This window comes from Furipterus horrens, unplaced genomic scaffold (assembly GCF_987537825.1).
Source record: "Furipterus horrens unplaced genomic scaffold, mFurHor1.1.pri manual_scaffold_13, whole genome shotgun sequence".
NCBI lineage: Eukaryota > Metazoa > Chordata > Mammalia > Chiroptera > Furipteridae > Furipterus > Furipterus horrens.
In genome coordinates this window covers 58,476,889-58,499,570 of record NW_028327183.1, presented here as the reverse complement: position 1 = coordinate 58,499,570, position 22,682 = coordinate 58,476,889, and the positions used below count along the sequence as shown (strand labels likewise).

The 22,682-nt window shown below is 47.4% G+C and overlaps 1 protein-coding gene across 2 annotated transcripts; it reads right to left on the bottom strand.

Moving 5' to 3' along the window:
- Positions 1 to 208: 208 nt before the first annotated feature.
- LOC149995637 (uncharacterized) lies at positions 209 to 17,352 on the bottom strand. Of its 2 annotated transcripts, XM_090260709.1 has the most exons (4): positions 17,198 to 17,352; positions 15,004 to 15,072; positions 10,871 to 10,997; positions 209 to 2,744 (listed from the first exon to the last, which is right to left on the bottom strand). In XM_090260709.1, the coding sequence occupies exons 1-4, from the start codon at positions 17,210 to 17,212 to the stop codon at positions 919 to 921; spliced, it is 2,037 nt and encodes a 678-aa protein (XP_090116835.1). In that variant the 5' UTR covers positions 17,213 to 17,352; the 3' UTR covers positions 209 to 918. The 2 variants fall into 2 exon arrangements, with proteins under 2 accessions (XP_090116835.1, XP_090116836.1); XM_090260710.1 differs by lacking the exons at positions 10,871 to 10,997; positions 15,004 to 15,072; positions 17,198 to 17,352 and adding an exon at positions 6,357 to 6,435.
- Positions 17,353 to 22,682: the final 5,330 nt, after the last annotated feature.

The following is a 22,682-nucleotide window of genomic DNA, read 5'->3' as shown; positions in this document are numbered from 1 at the left end:
ACTGTCTAATGCTGAAGAAAAGTTTTCTTTTCATCACGAACCACTCAACAAATTCTACTGTTGCAGAGAATGTGAGGGCTGGGTGTGGGGAAAACAAGGACACACACAGATGGTGACAACCTGACATCTGGACTAGATCCATGCGATGTGACAAAGTGATAATGTCCCCATGGAGCCTACCTCCCCTGCTTCCTTTCAGCTCCCCCCCCCCCCTACGTTACAATCAATGAGATGGAGAACCACATCTGGCGGAGTCCAAGCTCATGAGACAGTTTACAGGTCTGCATCCATGGTCCTTCTGGACACTTTCCAAGATACTAGACCTACAGGGGGGTCTTGCTTCCCACAGAGCCCTGTGAATGCAGCAGAAGCAAATGGTGAACACTGCGTGGCCTGTTCTCTGCGCCCACATTCCTAAGACCTCTGTGGACAGGACTTCTGTAGAGTCCTACTGGAGAGCTCCAATGTCAAGTCTGGCACTGGTGCATGGGCTCAGGACTCACCTGTCAGGTGGGGATTTTGAGAATCATGCCCCTCTGCCAAGTGTTCCTCCTCCCCTGGTGTCACATAAGGTTGAAGATACTGCTGAAGGTTTCCATGCACTTGTCACACTCATAGGGCTTGTCTCCCACGTGGATCCTCCAGAGGACAGGGAGGAGGAAGTTCCTGATAAACGCTTTGCCCAATGGCCAAAATTACAGGGATTCTCCAATGTGTGGTCAGTCAGGTGCTCCTACAGGGACAAGTGTGCCCTGAAGCTCTCCCGGCAGATGGAGCACTGGAAGGACTACTTCCCAGTGTAGCAACGGTGCTTCCTGAGCGAGTAGTTCTGCCTGAATGCCTTGCCACACTGGCGACATGTGTACGGCTGCACTTCTGGTGCAGTGTGAAGTTCCCTTTATGGCTGAAGACCTTTCATCAGTGCCCGCACACATACATCTCCTTGCCAGTGTGCGTCCTCTGGTGCTGGATGAGGTGAGGTTTCTGGTTGAAGGCCTTCCCACAGTCACCGCAAACATACGGCTTCTCCCCAGTGTGTGACCTCTGATGCACAATGAGGCTCATCTTCTGGTTGAAGGCCTTGCCACAATCCCTGCACACATAAGGCTTCTCCTCGGTGTGCGTCTTCTGATGTATTAAGAGGCTCCTGTTCTGGCTGAAGGCCTTGCCACAATCCCTACACACATAAGGCTTCTCCCCAGTGTGCGTCCTCTGGTGCAGGACAAGGTTCCATTTCTGCCTGAAGGCCTTTCCGCATTCCGCACAGGCATATGGCTTCTCCTCGGTGTGCGTCATCCGGTGTTTCTTCAGAGACTTCTTCCGGGTGAAGGCCTTGCCACAGTCTGGGCACACATACGGCTTCTCCCCGGTGTGCATCCTGTGATGCACTGTGAGGCTCCTATTCTCACTGAAGGCCTTGCCACACTCCCCACACACGTACGGCTTCTCCCCAATGTGTGTCCGCTGGTGCGCGATGAGGCTCCTGTTCTTGCTGAAGACCATACCACACTCACCACACACATACTGCCTCTCCCCAGTGTGCGTCCGCTGGTGTGTAATGAGGCTCCTATTCCGTTTGAAGGCCTTGCCACACTCACCGCACACATACGGCTTCTCGCCAGTGTGCATCCTTAGATGCACTATGAGGCTCCTGTTCTCACTGAAGGCCTTGCCACAGTCCTGGCACACGTACGGCTTCTCCCCCGTGTGCGTCCTCTGGTGCATATTGAGGTTCCCTTTCTGGCTGAAGGCTTTGCCACAGTCCCTGCACACATATGGCTTTTCCTTGGTATGCGTCCTCTTGTGTATGTTCAGGTACTTGTACTGGCGGAAGGCCTTGCCACAGTCACGGCACACATACGGCTTCTCCCCAGTGTGTATCCTCTGATGCACTGTGAGGCTCCTGTTCTCACTAAAGGCCTTGCCACAGTCCCCACACACATACGGCTTCTCCCCGGTGTGCGTTCTCTGGTGTACGTTCAGGTTCTTCTTCTGGCTGAAGGCCTTCCCGCAGTACCGGCACACATACGGCTTTTCCCCGGTGTGAGTCCTCTGATGCACTATGAGGCTCGAGTTCTCGATGAAGGCCTTGCCGCACTCCCCGCATGCATATGGCTTATCCCCGGTGTGCGTCTTCTGGTGTGCATTCAGATATTTGTTCCGGCTGAAGGCCTTGCCGCACTCCCGGCACACGTACGGCTTCTCACCAGTGTGCACATACTGGTCGGTGGCGATGTAAGTCTGCCATCTGAACTGCTGCCCACATGTAACGCACAAGAATGGCTTCTCCCCGGTGTGAATTTGATATTCCTGCTTAGGGGATGAGTTATAGTTGAAAGGTGTGCCACAGTCCCTGCACTTGTAGGGCTTCTCTGCAACAGACTGGGAGGGGGTACCCAGGCCTGAAGCACCTGAGTTCTTCCCACACATGGTGAACGGGTGTATCCCTGCTCCTCTCTGTCCTTCCACTCTGGTAGGGTCTGACATGGGGCTTTGCTGGACAAATGCCTTAAATTCATGACATTCAGAGGCTAATGCTTGGGACATGTCCAAACGCCACAGACAGGTCCCTGGGCTCCCCAGTCGCCATCTCACTGGGTCACCCTGTGTCCCCGCTCCTTCATAGGCACAACCCCAGGCACCATCTGTTGTAGCTCCTTCCGCCACCACTGCAATGAATTGTCTGTCTTCCCAAACATCATCCTGTGGGTCCGATTCTTTCAGGTCAGGTCTAGTCTCCAAGTCTAAAGGGAGGGGGAAAGAAATGACTCAATATAGTTAACCAAACTGGGAGGGACAAACTTCCTGAGACACAAGGCACAACCTGAAAGCAGGGGGATAACCTGTCATGGGCACAGAGGGAAGAAGTGAGCAAAGAGTGAGAAAGGTCTCTTTGGGAGTGGGTGCAAAGGTGGCCAGCAGAGCTCAGAGCTGGGTGAACACACCACTGGAGAGAAAGAGGAGGAAGGCGGGCTTGGAGGGGCAGATCCAAGGCTCCCATAAATCCAATGAGGGTTCACTACACCCGGCTGCACTTTTCCAGGTCTCGTCCTGCACACCCCCAGCCAGCTGTTCTTCTTAAAGGTTCAACTAATTAGAAACAATAAAGCAAGAGCCAAGCCAACTCAGGTGTCGCTGTGCTGGTTGTCCTCTGTCTCCCCACCACCCAACCAAGCTCCTGCCTTCCTACACTGCTCAGGAGTGGCCTGGCCCTGGCTGACTCTTCACCCTCCTCTTGCACACTCGTCCCTACCCGCTGACCACAGCCACTTCAGTCCCCTCCTGTGTGTGTCCCGTGGGCCCCTCAATCTCTGTTTCCAGCCCAGGGGGCTGTCCTGAGTTCCGGACTCTGTACATGGACACCGGGATTCCTCCCAACATTTAAGTACTGAAATCTTACACAAAAATATCATTAAAAAGGGAACATCTGGCCACACAGAGGCCCCCTTCCTAGGAGGCCACACACACACACACAAAAAACTGGTAGTAGTAAGCAGCTGCTTCCCTTTTCCCAATTTAAGTCCCTACTAGCCCCATAAAATGTGAGTTACAGTCCCCTCCCCTGAGTCCTGGGAGCCTGGATTTTAATCTCTCTATATGCTGACAATTCCTAAATGGATGCCCTGCCCATACTCCCTCTCTGAGCTCTGCTGAGGAATAATCCAAGGACTACTGGACACCCTCTTTGGTATTGAAACCTAACGCATTGGATGTGACAATTGTGATTTCGGAACCTCTAGTCCCAAATGATAAAAAGAAAACAATGGACCCATCAAACAGACTCAGAAAACTAAGTCACACATACAATGACAAATATAGTATGATTCCACTCATATGAATGGAATCATCAAACAGAGAGAAGGTAGGACCCGGGTGTCAGAGCTTGGGGAGCAGGTGGGGAGCTGTTTTTTAGGGGTGACAGATTGTCAGTTGAGGCTGATTAAGAATTCTGGAGGTAGATGGTGGTGATGGTTGAACAATAATGTGATTGTTACTTCATACCATGGAACTGTACACATGAAAATAGTTAAATGGTCAAAAAATAGTTAAAACAGTTAATGTTATATCATGTGTGTTTTGCAGCCATTAACACGTTAAGCGCCAAGCCTGTTTTGTCTTCCTTTCCGTTTAGCCCGCGATATCTGAATTCACCTATATGCTGGTGTATATCGTCAGTCATCAGTGACTGACATGATGTGAACGGAAAGTATAGTGTCAAGTCACTGGTGACTGACATGGCACTTAATGTGTTAAATTTTGCCCTGGGTGGTGTGGATCAGTGGACTGAGCACCAGCCTGTGGACTGAAAGGTTGCAGGTTCAATTTCCAGTCAGAACACACGCCAGGGCTGCAGGCCAAGTCCCCAGTTATGGGCCGTGCCAGAGGCAATTTATTGATGTTTCTTTCCCCTTTCTCTCTAATCCTGCTCTAAAAATATACAAATACAATATTGAAAAAAAGAAAGAAAATAAATTTATTAAAAATTTTATTTATTTTTATTTAAAATATATTTTACTGATTATGCTGTTACAATTGTCCCTAATTCTTTTCCCTTTTCTCCCCTCTGTCCACTAAGGGAGGGGAGGGGTCCTTCCAGCAATCTCACCCCCCTTAGTTCATGTCCATGGGTCGTGCATATAAGTTGTTCGGCTTCACACTTTCCTATATTATTCTTAATGTCCCCCTGTCTATTTTGTACCAACCAATTATGCTTCTTAGTCCCTGCACCATTTCCCCATTTCATCCCCTCCCCCTCCCAGGTGATAACCCTCCAAATGATCCCCATACCTATGATTCTGTTCCTGTTCTGGTGGTTTGCTTAGTTTTTTTGTTTGTTTTTTAGATTCAACTGATGATAGTTGTGAATTTGTTGTTGTTTTAGTGTTCACAGTTTTGATCTTCTTTTTCTTAAACAAGTCCCTTTAACAATTTCATGCAATCATGGCTTGGTGATGATGAACTCCTTTAGCTTTACCCTTTCTGGGAAGCACTTTATCTGCCCTTCCATTCTAAATGATAGCTTTGCTGGATAGAGTAGTAATCTTGGTTGTAGGACCTTGCTTTTCATCACTTTGAATATTTCTTGCCAGCAAAGTGTCTTTTTTTTTTTTAATTGTTGTTCTATTACAGTGGTCCCATTTCCTCCCCATTGCTCTCCCTTGCCCACCCACCAAAGTTTCTTTTGAGAAATCAGCTGATAGTCTTATAGGAACCCCTTTGTAGGTAACTCTCTTCTTTTCCCTTGCTGCTTTTAAGAGTCTCTGCTTATCTTTAACTTTTGATATTTTAACTATGATGTGTCTCTATGTGGTCCTTTTGGGTCGAGGTTGTTTGGGACTCTCTGTGCTTCTTGGACTTGTATGTCTATTCCCTTCACCAAATTTGGAGAGTTTTCTTTCATTATTTTCTCATATAAGTTTTCAATTTCTTGCTCTTTCTCTTCTCCTTCTGGCACCCCTATGAGTTGTGTTAGCAGGTTTAAAGTCATCCCAAAGGTTCCAAAGCCTCCCCTCTTTGTTTCAATTCTTGCTTTTTTCATTTTATACTGGTTGACTGTTTATTTTCTCTTCCATTTCAAATTATTGATTTGAACCCCAGTTTCCTTCCCTTCACCATTGGTTTTGTGTGGATTTTCCTTCGTTTCACTTAACATAGCCTTCGCTTCTTCCCTTCTGCGTTTGCCGTACTCAAGCATTTCTGTCAAGTTTTGAACATTATTATCACCAGTGTTTTGAACTCTGCATCTGTTAGATTAGCTATCTGCTTGTTGCTTAGTTCTCTGATTGGAACCTTGACCTATGCCACCTTTTGGGCCATGCTTCTCTGTCCCCTCAACTTGACAGGCTTCTGTCTTTGCCTCCGTGTCTTAGGCACCTGTTACCTTTAAGGGGTGGAGCCTTTGGTATTTCTCAGTGTGGGGCAAACTGTTTCACCACGTTGTGGCACTGTATGTAGGGGAGGCGTCTGAGAGAGAACAATGTCACTTGCTCAGCACTCGCCCCTTTTCCACGCAATTCTCTCACGTCTGATATGGTATTGGCACCTCTCTAGCCATTGTCCTGGTTGTGGTTCCCAGGATGGTTGGGTCTTCAGACGTTCCAGGACCCTGGGGGTGCTTTAAACAAATGGACTCTGCTGAGAGAATGACAGTTTCTTCTGCCACTCCAAATCCCACTGATTTTTCACAGCACTGGAACCGTGAGCTGCGCAGTCTGGTGTGCTGCTGGGCATGCTCCCTAGGTGTCCCTCCCGACTTTTATAATGTGGGACTGTATTTTCCACTGACTGGCCATAGCCACAATCAATGACACTGCCTCCACATTGTGTACTTTCCACCCTGGCTGTGACCCTCCTACCTGTCTGAATGAGTATTGCTTCATATATCTTTGTTTGCTGGACTTCCATGCAGCCTGGTTCTCTGGAACTTCTGGTTGTCACCAGTTTTAAGGCAGTTGTATTCCTTCCTAGTTGTGGAGGGAGACACAGCATGTCTACCTATGCCTCTATCTTGGCTGGAAGTATTTTTATTTATCTTAGAGATAGGGAAAGGAAAGGAGAAAGGGAGGGAGAGAAGCTTCAAGTTGCAAGAGAAACAGATCTGTTGCCTCTTGCACGCCTGCAGCTGGGGACCTGGCCCACAACACAGGCATGTGCTCTAACTGGGAATCAAACCAGGGATCCTTACCATCACAGTCCAGCACTCAATCCACTGTAGTACATGAGCCAGGGCAAAAAATAAATTTTTTTATAATTAAAAAAAGAGATTTAGTAGTCATGCTTGACTTATCCGCCCCCTCCCAGCATCCAGATGGTTAACAAATGCCACCACACATGAGAACAGAGGGCACTGGACCTGACTGAAGCATCACCACTGCTGCCGATGCAGTCAGCAACAGACTCTCTCTACAACCCACCATCGACTCCATGGGAAGAGGACCTTGAGGGTCAGACAATCCTCCAGCACTGTCACAGCACACTGGGGGTCAGAGGTAATGCCTTCCTACGCTCCCGACTGCTCTACACCATCCATCCCCACTTGTCTTTGATTCCCTTGTCCAGGCCCAGTGCTTCTTGCCTCAGGGCCTTTGGTCCTGCCCAGACCCTGGATTCCCCATGGGTGCTCATCCTAAAGCCTCTGTTAGCCTTTGTCCTCCACAGGGCCTTCTCTACCCACCCTACAGTGGAAGGGAAGCCATTCTCTCACACGTGTCTTTGTGAGCACTCTTTACAATGCTCTTCCCCAATCTGCACCCTGCCAGCTCCTGCAGTGGGAGGTGAGCTCCATGAAGGCAAGAGCCTCTTCAGTCCAAGTTCCCACACAGTGTCCAGCACACAAAATGCACTGATAAACCTTCACTGAGTGTCTGCCACGTGCTGGCATGGTATGAAGTACTTTTAAGATTATACCCCTTGCCCTGGCTGGTGTGGCTCAGTGGACTGAGCCTCGGCCTGAGAACCAAAGGGTCACCGGTTCAATTCCCAGTCAGGGCACATGCCTGGGTTGCAGGCCAAGTCCCCAGCTGGGGGCGCATGAGAGGCAACCAAACATTGATGTTTCTTTCCATCTCTTTCTCCCTCCCCCTTTCTCTAGAAATAAATAAAGTATTTAAAAAAAAAAGATTATACCCCTTTTACAGATGGGGAAACTGAAGCTTGAGAATGGAGTCCCACCCAAAAGGTCACCTAGCACATTCCATCATGTGATCCAATCTGAGTCACTATCTGGCCTCCTGTGACTATCCTATCTGGGAGGAAAGTATGACAAGTATGTAAGGTAAGAGAACAATACTGGTTTTGTGACTCTGAGGTGTGCGGGTGATTCCGGATGTCAGACCAGGTGGTAGCCTCTTCCAGAGGGAAGAAAGGAAGAGAGTGACAGTGGGTGTGTTTGGGGCCCTTGGATGTGAGACATGCTGGGGACATACTGGCCTGTGGCTGCAGAGATAAGACAGAGAAAAGCCTTGGTTGTGAATATGGTCTGAAGTGCAATCCCCAAAGAAAGTAATTTAAAAACTGGACTTGCTCAAATTACAAACTTCTGCTCATCAAGAAATGGTGCCCGGCATCTGGATATGCACATTCAAAGGAGCGACAATACGTGGTGATGCAAAAAGATGCGACTTTGGGTGGCGGGCACACAATGTGATATAGAGATCATTTATCTAGAGATGTAGATGTACACTTAACCTATCTGATCATATTATCCAATGTCACCCCAATAAATTTCACTTAAAAAAAAAAAGTGATGTCAGCCGTCTTTTACATCAGTCACAGCAATTAACTCAAAATGGAACAAACACCTAAACAAAGAGCTAAAACTCTAACACTTGTAGATAAAACAGACATCATGGCCTTTGGACAGGCAATCATCCCTCCAATATGACACCTGAAGCAGGAGCAACAACAAAATAAAGTGAACCACATTGAAATTAACAACGTGTGTGTTCCAAATGATGTCATCGAGGAAGACAAAAGATGATACACAGAATGGGGTAATAGTTACAAGCACGTATTTCATAAAGAAATTAAAGCAAAAATTAACAACAAAAGACTATGTAAAGAACTTTCAAAAGTGAATAACAAGGAAGCAAACAACCCAACTTAAAAAACAGGCAAGAGACTTGAACCAGACACTTCACCGAAGAGAACAAACCGATGGCAAAGGAGCACCTGGAAAGCCCTCAGCACCAGCTGCCAGCTAGGCCGTGGCAAGACCACTCACCAACCACAGTGGCTGCAGTGAGAAAGGCTGAGTATATTCAGTTCTGACAAGCACACGGAGCAATGCAATGCCCAGCGCCTGCGGTGGAAGTAAAAATGAGACAACTGCGTCCTGGCTGGTGTGTCTCAGTGGATTGAGTGCCAGCCTGCAAACCAAAGGGTCACCTATTCGATTCCCAGGAAGGGCACAGGCCTGGGTTGCGGGTCAGGTCCCCATTTGGGGGCATGTGAGAGGCAACCACGCATTGATGTTTCTCTCCCTCTCTTTATTCCTTCCTTCCCTTATCTCTAAAAATAAATTAATTAATTAAAAATAAAAAGAGAAACAACTGCTTTGGAAAAAAAGTCTGGCAGTTTCTGGAAATGTTAAATACACACCTATGTATGACCCAACCATGCTCAACAGAAAGGACATCATGTATCTACAGAAAAATGTCCTGAACTGGAAACAACCCATAAGTTTACCATCTAGTGAATGGAAAAACACATGGTCGTCTCTTCATGAAGTAGAATATTACTCTATAATCAAAGAAATGAGTTACTCTCCTGTCTGGGTGGCTCAGTTAATTGGAGCGTCATTGCGTGCACCAAAAGATTATGGATTCAATCCCAGGTCGGGGCCTGTACGGGAGGCAATGAATTGGTGTTCCTCATTCTCTTGCTGTCTCTCAAATTAATACATATCCTCGGGTGAGGAATAAAATATAAAACGTAAAAAAGAAAGTAAAAAAGAAGGGACCTATTGAATTATACAGATGACAAGGATGAACTGCTAAGAGATGATGCCAAATGAAAGAACTCAGATAAAAACAAACAAAAGAAAAAGAGTACCTGCCCTATGATTCCATATATATCATTCTCTAGAATAGGCAAACCAAACCACAGTGGTCACTGGGGGTTGATGGTGAGGGGAAGGAAAGAAGAACTTTTCAGGGTAATGAAGGTGTCTGCATCATGATGACAATTTTCAGGGTGAATACAAATGTCAAAATGCATCAAATTGTTCACTTTTAACTACCTGCAATTAACTGTGGGTAAATTAAACCATCCCCAAAGCTGTTAATGAAATGGGACCATACACTAATTCTGAGAGTTAAGAGTTTTTCCTGAACAATATTGTCCAGAAACATTTTCTGTGTCGGTGACTAGAGTGCCCATCTTTGAAAGGTGTTGTGATCTCCGTCATATTGATACACCCTGATATGTTTGGACAGTCTGGTAGGTGAACATCTCTTGACTTTTCTTCCTATGAAAAACTCTACACACATATAGGGAAAAATTTAAAGGACCTATTCTAGAAATGGAATTGCTTGAAATTTGGTTGATAACACCGAATTGTCTTCCAAAAGAGTTATCCCAACTTCCTGCTCCTATAATGAAGAGTCCCTTTCCCTACACCTTCTTAGTACATACTGTTGTTACTCACTTTTTAATACTCACTCAAGGAGATGCTTAGAAAGGAAGGAAGTGGATGGGGAGGGAGAGGCGGAGAGAGACAACCAAATGAGCCACATCCAGCCAGGGATGGTATTCTTTTCATCTCTGGGTACCTCATGGGTATAATTTTATTTCTGTGACTCAACTGGTACTTTTTTGATTATTAGTAAGGTTTATAAATCTTTTTATATTTATTTTTAAATGTTTTGAGAGAGGGGAAGGGAGGAAGAAAAGGGAGAGAAACATCACTGTGAGAGAAGTACATTGATTGGTTGCCTCTCACATGCCCCCAAGCGGGGAATCCAGACCTCAACCCAGGCACGTATAAGGACCAGGAATTGAACCAGCGACCTTCTGGTTTCCAAGCCGGCGCTCAGTCCACTGAGGCACACCAGCCAAGGCAAGTTTATAAATTTTCTGTCAAGTTTAAATCCATGCATTTCTACATCTGTGAATTGCACACTAATAATCTGGGTCCATCTATCATTCATTCAGTCTTTTTCTCATCTTTTCTTAACAGAGCTTTATATATTTCTAATCCTCTGTTACACATGCGGTAAATACTCCTCTCCACTTCATTACCTATCAACTTTATTTTTAGCTACGAATAATTTAAATGTCCTACCAAGTCAGATCTATACATGTTTTTTATTTCTGTGTTATCCTAAAGTGACAGGCAGGTGGTGAGTAACACTGCCAAGCGTCCCCTTACCCAGCGAGACCAGGTTCCAGTAGATCTCCATCATCACATGTCTGTACAGGTCCTTCTGCGCAGGCTTCAGCAGCTGCCACTCCTCCTGGGTGAAGTCCACCATCACATCCCTGAACGCCACTGAGCCCTGCAAGAGGAAGCGCACACCACTTACCACACGGCCCTCCTCACAGATGGCGGGAGACATGGCTGAGGGCTGAGAGGATCAGGAAGGCACACGGGATGCACGTGATGTGGTGTCTACAAGGTGCACAGGACAATGCTCCAACCACCTGCACCACACGCCTAGGGCACTAATTTTTTTTAAAAAACCACTTTATTGAGTTATGATTGGTATACTAAAAGTTGCATGTATTAGAAGTATACAACTTGATAAATTTGGACATATTAGACTGGCCAAAAAGTCCATTAAGTTTTTTTCATAGGGTGGCACTAGTAGCACTTAGTTGTCTTTGATTCAAAACAAGTTTGTTAGATTGTATGGTGACAGCTGCCACATTAGCATGCATTTTATAAAAAACTTATCAAACTTGGTGAATTTTTGTGCCCCCATTTTAGTAATGAGGATGGAAGAAAATATGCAACATTTCCAGTGTATTATGCTTTATTACTTCAAGAGAGGTAAAAACACAAGAGAAACGCAAAAGGAGATTCTGCTGTGTATACAGAAGGTGCTGTGGCTGATCAAACGTGTCAAAATCGTTTGGGAAGTTTCTTGGTACTATTGACATTTTGGCCAAACAATTCTTTACTGTGGGGCTGTCTTATGCATTGAAAGATGTTTAGCAGCACCCCTGGCCCCTACCCGCTAGGAGCCAATAGCGGGAGAGAGCCGACATAATATGTCCAAATCAATAAAGATACTGGTGAAAATAAAAAATGGGTCTTTTCCTTTATCACCTCCCCAAGTTTCCTCCTGCCCCCTTTATTGTTGTGCTTATTTCATTTTAATTTTTTAAATATAACTGTTGCAGAAATCTTTTCCTAAGTCTGCCCACCTGAATGAACTCACTTAATGAAATTTTAATTAACAGGCTCCATGTATTGAGCCTGGGCTGGAACGGGCTGATTCCCCCAGACATGGGGCTTTTCACCAAGTGCGCTGAAACCCTCTGAGTGCTCAGCATGCACATGTCTGAGGCCACTCAATCCAGGGCTTGATCTGTTTGGGATTCTTGGAAAATGTCACAAACCACTTCACTCCAGGAAAAATCTCACCTAGTTCCAAGAGTGAAATCAGGCTCTATTTTCTTTTTATTCCTCACTGTAGGATATATGTATTGGTTTTAGAGGGAGAAAACACAGGGTCAGAGAGAGAGAGAGAGAGAGAGAGAGAGAGAGAGAGAGAGAGAGAGAGAGAGAGAGAGACGCTTTGATCTCTTTGCCTCATGCATGTCCCCAGACTGGGGATTGAACCCACAACCTTTTGGTTTACGGAACGATGCTATAATCGACTGAGCATTTAGCCAAATCATACTCTATGGTTAAAAAAATCAGAATGCAATTACGCTAAAAGATATTAAGAAAAAAAATTAAACCCCTAAACCCAACCATAGAAAAATGACAACCATTGGGAAATCCTAAACAATGCTGGTAAGAAGGAAACCAAGGCAGCCATCACAGAGAAGGTCAAAGTGGAGACATCATGGTGGAGTCACATAGGAAAACAGTCGGATTGTTCCTTAAATGGTTCAATATACTGTCATCAAAGGACCCATTAATTTCTGCTCCTACACCCATGGCAAATGAGAAGCTCAAACAAAAAACTGTACATGAATATTCACAGCAGTATTCCCAATAACCACCACAAAGTGGAAACAACCCAAATGTACACCACCTGAGAAAGGCATAAACACAGGGTCTACCTGTACAATAGAATAGTACACAGCCATGAGAAAAAGTAAGCAGCTAGATACAAAAGACCATATGTTGTGTGATTCCATTGGTAAGAAATATCACTGAAGCTTCTGGCCAAGATGGAGTCATAGGTGGATGAGTTGTGCTTCCTCACACAACCATAAGAAGGATTACATCTACCTAAAACCAAACCAAACATCGAAAACAGCCAGAAAACCGAACTGCATGGAAGTTCGACAACCAAGTATTAAGGAAGAAATATTTATCCAGACGACTAGGAGGGGCTGACCTGGGTAGCCTGGGCTGAGAGAATGTGGCGTGGTTGGGCAAGGTAGAGGTGGCAAGGCAACGGCTGCATCTGGCAGAACCAGTGGTTCCACATTCGCAGTCTGCATTCACATGTGGCAGACAAAAACTGGGAGGGACACTGGGGAGCTAACCCAGCACCTGGCTAGACCTCACACCTCAAGAGTGCCAGTGCCAGGAAAATAAAGCCTCATAGCTTCTGGCTGTGAGAATCAGGGGGGTTAGCATGACCGAAGAAACAGCCTGCCTCTCAGGACTCAGTTAGAGGGCTCCCACAGTTATAGAATATAATGAAAACCCACCCACTCTAGGAACCATCACCAGGGCAATGACTAGAGAGGCACCAATTGCATACCCAAAATAGGTGAAGTGACTAGAAAAGAGGCGTGTGTCCAGCAAGCAACATTGTTCCCTCTCTGACCCTTCCCCCACATACAGTGCCACAAGATGGTAAAATGGGTCACCCAGCACTGATGAATCCCTAAGACTGTGCCCCATACAATGTAACAGGTATGGCAGCTCTACTTAATACACAGAAACAAATTAGGGAGGCTGCCAAATTGAAGAGACAAAGAAATATGGCCCAAATGACAGAACATATCAAAACTCCAAAAAAAGAACCAAGTGAAAAGGAGATAGTCAATCTATCAGATGCAGAGTTCAAAATACTGGTGATACAGATGCTTAGAGAAATGGGTGATGTGGCCACAAAATAAAGGAAGAGTGAAGATTATATACAGTGAAATAAAGAAAAACATACAGGGAACGAGTCTTGATGGGAAGGAAGCCAAGATTCAGATCAATGATTCTGAACAAAAGGAAAAAACATTTGCCCAGAACAGAAAAAATAAACAAGAATTGAAAAAAATGAGCAGTGAATTAGGAAACTCTGGGACAACTTTAATCATATCAACACCTGAATCACAGGGGTATCGGAGAAGAGGAAGAGCAAGAAATTGAAAATTTATTTGAAAAAATAATGAAAGAAAACTTCTCTAATTTGGTGAAGGATATAGACATACAAGTCCAGGTAACACAGAGAGTCCTAAACAAGCTAGATCCAAAGAGGACCACACCAAGACACATCATAATTAAAACACCGAAGGTTCAAGATAAGCAGAGAATCTTAAAAGCAGCAAGAGAAAAGAGTTACCTACAAAGGGGTCCCTATAAGACTGTCAGCTGACTTCTCAAAATGAACTTTGCAGGCAAGAAGGGACTGGCAAGAAGTATTCAATGTGATGAAAAGCAAGGACCTACAACCAAGACTACTCTATCCTGCAAAACTAACATTTAGAATAGAAGGGTAGTTAAAGTGCTTCCCAGACAAGGTAAAGCTAAAGGAATTCATCACCACCAAGCTATTATTACATAAAATGTTAAACGGATTTATTTAAGAAAAGGAAGATGACCAAAACTATGAACAGTGCCCTGGCTGGTGTGGCTCAGTGGATTGAGTGCCAGCCTGCAAACTGAAGGGTCGCTGGTTGGGGGTGTGCAAGAGGCAACCACACAGTGATGTTTCTCTCCCCCTCTATCTCCCTCCCTTCCCCTCTCTCTATTTTTAAACTATTAACAGTAAAATGAAAACAAACTCACAACTATCAACAACTGAATCTAAAAGACAAAAACAAAAACAAACTAAGCAAACAACCAAAACAGGAACAGAATCAGAGGTATGGGGGTCATCTGGAGGGTTATCAGCTGGGAGTGGGAAGGAGGAGAATGGGGAGAAAGATACAGGGGTTAAGAAGCATAATTAGAGAACTGTAATTAAAAAAACAAAAAATTAAAAAAATTAAAAAAAGTAGCATAATTGGCTGGTACAAAATAGACAGGCGAATATCAAGAATAGTAAATGAAATGGAGAAGCCAAAGAACTTATATGCACAACTCATGGACATGAACTAAAGGGAGGGATTGCTGGCCTGACCCTAATGAAGGAGGTACGAGACGGTGACACAACTCACCAGGGTCTTCTGGGTCATCGGCTGGGTGTCCATCCTTCCAGTGCCCATGGTGACCAGGGCACAGGCAGGCTGTGCAAAGGGGGAGAAAAAGAAGGGCACAGTGAGAGACCATGTAAAACCCTGAGCCAAATGTAAACAGTACAGACAGACACCCCCACTAGGTGGGAGCTATTTCCACTCACCCCATTTCACAGATGAGGAAACTGAGGCCCCCAAAGAGAAACCATATGCCTGAGAACACCAGGCTGAGATTAGAATTGGGCTGAGTATGGCAGGGTCCATGTGCCTGGTGGACACACCACTCCCACACACTGACACTCCCCCACACACACATGTGCACACAGCCAGTCCCAAAGTTTGGAGGAACAGGACTCTGCCCCTGCCCTGGGACTGACTGCTGGCCTCAGCACCAAGAGACACCCCAGCACCACCCCACCCTCTAGTTCACCCCTAGATCTCCTGAGGTTACTGTGAAGCTCAATGATCAAATACATGTAGGGAGCCATGTGACCCCATTGGTTGGAGTTGGCAATGAACAAACTGTCAGGTTCAATCCCTGGTCATGGCCCAAGGCTAGAATGTGGGTTTCACCCATAATCCCAGGTCTGAATGCATGTGGAAGACAACTGATCAATGTTTCTCTCTCTCTTCCTCTCTAAAATCAATAAACATATATATATATATATGCATATAACAATGTTTCCTATAGTAAGGTTCCTAGAGAAAAACACCAACCAACCAAAGAGCCAACTGACCCTGGATTAATGGATAGGTGAATGGGCATCCAGTCTGAAATTCAAGGTCACTTCTCGGAGCAAGTTATTTTATGTTCCTGAGTACAGTGACTATATGAGTTTTTAAACAGAATTTAATTTTTACAAATGTCATCTTTCTCAACTTGTGTTGTCTGAGCCCTATCCCTGCATCAAGAGGTCAACAACACAGGCTCCTTTTGCTGGATGAGGAGCCACCAGAGCCGACATACCCAGGAGGCACAGTAGGTGCAGGGCCCCTAACACCTGTAGGCACCCTTGAAAATATCATTATTTCTTTTAATATTTTTTAAAATTTATTTTTATTGTTTTTCTATTACACTTGTCCCACTTTTTTCCCCCATTTCTTTTAATATTATAAGAGAAAATGTGAATCTAATCCAGCCTGGCCTACATTTGTCCTTACAGCAATGCAACCAGAAGTCTAATTTTTACTTATTTAAAAGGAAGCCATGAAGGCACAGTGGGCCTGGAACTGGTATGTGCACGGGGCTGGTGACGGCTGACCAGCGTGGCCTCAGAGCTGTGGCTGCAGTGCCTGGGGTGGTGGTGGCGGCTCATGCTCCTCCTCCTCTGACCAAAATTCCTGACATTTCTTTCCATCCTTTGTTTCTAAGGAGAAACAAGGATTTGCCATCCATCGGGTGGTTAATGCAAGAACTCAGGAACTCGAATGACTGGGTGTGGAGTTGACTGATTCACTTTAAGTCTCGGCGTCTCAGTTTCCCCATCTGCAAAATGGGAATAGTGACGGTCCATACCTGAGTTACTGAAAAGCCTATAAAATGCCCAGAACCAAAACCTGAGTACCCAACACACAATCCCTGAACAACCCACCCCGTCAGCATGGGGCGGGGTCTCTGACCTCTTCCTCAGCCCCGCCCCTTGCGACCACCCACGCCCCGCCCCCCCGCCCCCCCACGGCCAGGTGAGGCTCTGAGGGCAGGAAGCAGGTGGGCTCGGGCCGGCAGGCGGGCAGCTCCGCCAGGCCCCCTGTGCAGGAGGGCAGCCTTCCCCACGCTCTCGGGAGGGCCCCCCACACGCACCGCACACACGGCAGCCACCCCCGCAGACAGAGGCGCGGGGCACACGCGGGGGGAGCCTCGGACAGGACAGACGCACCCGCACGCGCAGACACACTCACCCCCAGACGCGCAGACAGGCGCCGAGGAGACCAGACACGGCGGACGCCTGGATGGGGCCTCAGGCTCAGTCCCCGCGGACGGACACGACGGCGGACGCGCTCAAAGACGCGGGCACAGAGGGACCGGGGACACCAGACAGGAGCGGACACACACACGAGCAAAGGGAGACCAAGGAGGCCCCGGGACACGCGCGGGGACAAACGCGGAGACACACAGCGACGGCCCGGGGTCTCAGCCCCGCGCGCGCGCACACACACACACATACACGGGCATCACCTTGACCCCCACCATCCAGCCTCAATCCGCACCCCTTCCCTACTCCACACGTCCCTTCTCCGGCCCGCTCCCCTTTTTCTCACGTCCAGCCCGACCACAGCCGGACTCATCACGCGGCTACCTCAGAAAAGTGAACGACGTCCAGTATGACCCTCGCTCGCACTGCGCCTGCGCATACCGGCCGACTACACTTCCCAGAATACCGCGCGCCGCCGTCACCTCCGCTCAACTTCCCTCAGATGGAGCGCTGCTAACCTGACATGATCCTGAGAGGCGGGAGTGCGGCTCCATGTCCCAGAAGCCCCAGCGGCACCAGGGTCAAGAAGGAGACGTTCGTTCAGGATCAAGAGGCCCAAGAGAGCGGGGAACTGGAGGAAGACGACGGAACAGGACTGGGGCCACAGAGAAGAGGCGTGGGTGATGGAAAGGGGGCGGCGGAGGGGAGAACAGGGAGAGCGGTGCAGAGAGAAGCGGCGGGGGCCGCCGAGCAGAGCGAGGGGGAGGGGAATCCCAGTGGAGGCGGGGCCTCGGTGGAGGCGGGAAAAGAGGCGGCAGCCCCTCAGCAGACGTCTTGCGTCGCAGTCGGGGCCCAGGTGGTCGTGCTGCCTTGCAGGGAGTTTGTAAAGCCTGAGAGACGCTAGAAAACCGATGATCATGACCTTAAAAGAATCAGTCCTTCCCGTTAGGTGCCAGCTCTTGCTCCGAGCGCGTTATCGTTACAGAACTAAAGTCGGGGATCCGCTGCCCACCGTCCCCAACAAGGAAGCTCTAGAGGAAGAGGCCGGTGGGAAAGAAAAGAGGGTTTTCATTCCGACGCTGAGGCTCGGGGACAACGGCAGGCTCTTGTCGGAAAGCCCACCCGCTCCGGAAAACCAGGGAAAAACCCAGCCGGACCGCAGCAGGAGGCAGTTTCCTGAGCTGCTGCTCCCCTTCAAAGCACCGTGATTTGGAGGCGCAGGTGCCGCTGAGAGTCCCCCAGGGCAGCTCAGCTCGCTCCCCGCGCTGTCCGGGTTCAGGCTCCCTCCCGGAACCCGCCTGGCGCGCCGACATCCGCGAGGCCGCTCACAGAGCCACAAGGTCCCACTTACTCACGGGGTAGTACGTTTGACAGGTGTGCCAGAGAATGGCCTTTCCTTAACCTGGGTTCATATTAGTCTCACGTGGGGGACGGTCTGAATGCCCTATTTCCGCGTGCTGAGGGAGGGGCGGTGTACCCACGACCAATCGCTTCTTTTCCAAGGATAGACTGACAGGCTCATCTTCGGTCCAGCACCTCCCCCCCGCCAGGATTTTGACCTCTGGTGCAAGTGAGATCCTTCCTCTGGTCTCAGAGGATACCCTACCAGGTATCAGAAAGGGGTAGGAGGGCTTTTCCCTTCTCCATTCACCTTGTTCGCACTACGTCCACTCAGTGCAGTGCTTCCTCTTGCAGCCCTCTTGTCTGGCGAAGACTATTTGCCGCCAGGAAGGATGCTCCATGTTCAAAGCAAGATCTCAGTCACCAAGGCAATTCTGCCCCACCCACCACTTCGCCATTGCTCAGGGCACATCGAGATCTGCTCAGGTGGTCTCTCCTGATCCTGCCCTTTCCTTCTCCCAGTGGCCCAGACTGGCTACCTGTACATTAAGGTGTACAGATTTAGTCCTGGCAACCGAGCTACTTTCCAGATGAGCACAGTGATACAGATAAGGGCTGTTGCAGGAGAAAAAAGTGGGGGATTTGAGGTGGGAAAGGTCTCTAATCTCGCGGGCCCTTTTACACCAAAAACTAGAAAGCATTCTCTGAATGTCTCAGTGACCACAAAAAATATCATTGCAGCTGCCTTAGGTGGTGATTAATGACTTCTTTTTCTTTCTTTTTTAATCCTCACCAGAATATATGCTCATTGATTTTAGAAAAAGAGGAAGGGAGAGAGAGAAATCAATATGAGAGAGAAATATCAATTTGTTTCAACATGCAACCTTTTGGTGCACAGGACATTGCTGCATCTAAGCCCAGCCAGGGCGGAACGCCCTTTCAGATAGACCTGTTCAAGCTGTTGAGTCAGGCCTGGTGAGCTGGCCCTCTTACTGAACCCTTTTCCCCACAGACCAGACCATCTTGCTGAATGTCATTAGGACACCTGTCCCCAGTGCTGAGTCAGACCAGTGGAGCTGTCCCTGACTAAACCTCTAGGCAGAATGCACAGCTCTCTCTACCTCCTCTACAAATAATGGATCAGGCTGAGAATGAGCCCTGCTGTTGTCTGGAAACAAAGCTCTCTGGACCATGGGGAGCATGGGATGAAAGCAGATGATGGCAAAAACGGCACAGTCTTTTTAAAAAAGATTTCATTTATTTATCTATTTTTAGAGAGTGGAAGGGAGGGAGAAAGAGAGAGAAACATCAATGTGTGGCTGCCTCTCACACACCCCCAACTGGGGACCTGTCCTGCAACCCAGACAGGTGTCCTGACCAGGAACCAAACCAGTGACCCTTTGGTTCGCAGGCTGGCACTCAATCCACTGAGCCACACCAGACAGGGAAAGAAATATTTTTACTATAATTTCAAATTTCTTTTAGAGTTTGGAATATCAAAACCCACTGGGCCAACAACTCCTTTAGAAAAGTAGGGAACATGCAGAGTTCAGTGGGTCTAACTGATCAAAAGCTCAAATTAGTGACTGTAAGCTTCCTGTTCCTTAGACAGGTGTTGAAATTACCCTCTTAGAGGAAGTGGACACACCTCAAGTGTATCTTATAAATTTCAGCACCTAGTGGATGTTTTATGATGTCTGCGTCTTGAGAGATGGGGGCAGCTGTGGCTTCTCTGGTGAACAAATCTTTGGGAAGAACAAACATATCCATCTGTTCAGTCATCAGTTCTAGAGTGGCTGGAATTTTATGCTATGGGCTCATTTTGAAGGCTCTCCACCATTCAAGGCTATGGGAAGCCGGGGTGCTGGGTGGTGGCAAATGTAGCTCAGCCCCAGAGTGGAAAACCACTGGGAGTGTGGCAGCACACAGGACCCACTCCACACACCAGTTTTCCCGTGGGGAACCAGGCCTGCATTTATATAACAGTTAAAAAGCTTGCTTTCTGCTAAAGGACTCCCGCACCCGTGGCTGAGAACAACAGATGTTCAGCATGTAACCTTGAACCAGTCTCTTAGGGCCTATTCTGGGCCAATTTCTAAGAACAGGATGTGGCTAGACAAGGTATCCTTATGACCCATGCATGTGTAACATTCTTTTCTCTAATATGTAAAAGTAGTAATCATGTAAGGCGATGATTGGCACTACAATTCACAATTTTCTTGGATGTAATCCACCTAAGAAACCAATAAAAGCCTGTTAAGGCAGGGGCAAACTGCACTCTCCTCTAGAAAGTGGCCAGTTCTGTCCCCTCTTCTCCACAGGATTCTTGCAGTCGCTGTGCATTTATTCCCTCATCCACAATGCCGTGAACTCCGCTAGTCAGAGGTCTGCGACACAAGGCCAACCCTAATGAGATGATAGGCATGTCTCTTCACCCACTAAAGTGATACCAAAATAACAAAAACGGTGTACAATGTACACAACTGATCATATTAGAAAGTAAGAGTTTTTGAGAAAATTTAAATTGCAAGGCTTTTCATCATTCCAAAAAAATGAGGGATTCTGGCCAAGATGGAGGCCTAGACTGATACGTTCCGTCTCCCTCCACAACTAAGGACTACAACTACCGCAAAACCAGAAATAACCAGAAGTTCTAGAAAATAAAGCTACGTGGAAGTCCAACGTATGAAGTTATAAACAAGTGGTGCTCTTCTGGACGGGTAGGAGGGGCAAAACCGGGGCGGAGAGATCGAGCTGTGCAGGGTAGCACCCCTGGCTGCAGTCCAGACTCGTAAGTTTGCGATTCCAATGCTGGGGAAGGCAGACCCCCATTGCTTCAGACTGTGAGGCCCAGAGAGCATGGGGACAGAGAAGGAGGCTCCCTGTCTCTCAGCGGAGAGTGACTGGCAGGAATCCACCTTGGACTACCGCCCCCATACAAAGTGCCACAGTGTGGTGAGAAGGGTCGCCTGTTAGTGACGAGTGCATGGGGCTCTGCCCCCTATAGCGTAGAAGATGTGACAGCCCCACCCAGGAAGCAAAGGTAAACAAACCTGTCAGGATGGCAGGGATAATGATAGAGATACCAATCACTCAGCTGACCAAAAAGCAAATACACGAATTAAGGACGAACAGATAGATAATCTTTCTGACGCTCAGTTCAGAGCTATAGTTATAAGACAGCTTACAGGACTTCCGGCCAAGATGGAGGCATAGACCAACACGCTCTGTCTCCCTCCACAACTAAAAAGAACTATAACTACCACAAAACCAAAAATAACCAGAAGTTCCAGAAAATAAAGCTACATGGAAGGCCAACGTATGAAGTCACAAACAAGTGCTCATCCAGATGGGTAGGAAGGGTGAAACCTCGGCTGAAAGATCGAACTGTGCTGGAGGCAGCAGCTGCAGCAGCGAACAGCGGGACCCAGTAAGCAGACACCCATATTTGGGGGGAGGAGAGAAGCGCCTGGGAGCCGGTCCTGGCTGCAGACCAGACCCGTAGGCTCGCGATTCCAATGCCAGGGAAGGCAGACCCCGTTGTCTCGGACTGTAAGGAAGGCCTGGAGGACATGGGGATGGAGGAGGCTCCCAGTTCCTCAGTGGAGAGTAACAGCAGGAACCCATCTTGGACCCCCACCCCCATGCAAAGCGCCACAGTGTGGTGAGAAAGGTCTCCAGGTTGTGACGAGCACACGGGGCTCCGCCCAATATAGCATAGGTGGTGTGCCAGCACCCTGCCCAAGAAGGAATGATAAACAAAACGGTCAGAATGGCAGAATTAATGATTGAAATACCAATCACACAGCTAACATAAAAACAAAGGCCTTGACCGATGAACAAATAGCGAATCTTTCTGAGGCTCAGTTCAGAGTTATAGTCATAAGGTAGCTTACAGACCTAACAGTGGGGCTGAATCAAGACAGGGAAGGAATGAAGGCTAGTCCTGCTGAAATGAACAAAAATATACACAAGACAAATGGTCAGGAAGGGAAAGCCAGGGATCAAATCAACAAATCGGAACACAGGGAGGCAGCAAACAGTCAACCAGTGCAGAAAGGGGAAGCAAAAAGTGAGGAATATGAGGAGAGGCTCAGAAACCTCTGGGACAGAGCGAACGAACATTCAAATTATAGGATTGCCAGAGGGTGAAGAAGAAGAACTAGAAATTGAAACATTATGTGAAAAAATAATGAAGCAGAACTTCCCTAACTTGGGGAAGGAAATGAACTTACAGGTCCAGGAAGCACAGAGAGTTCTGGATAGGCTGGACCCAGGGAGGACCACACCAAGACACATTATAATCAAAATGTCAAAAATTAAATATAAAGAGAGAATCTTAAAAGCAGCAAGAGAGAAGAAGAGAATTATGTACAAAGGGGTCCCAATAAGACTGTGAGCTTATTT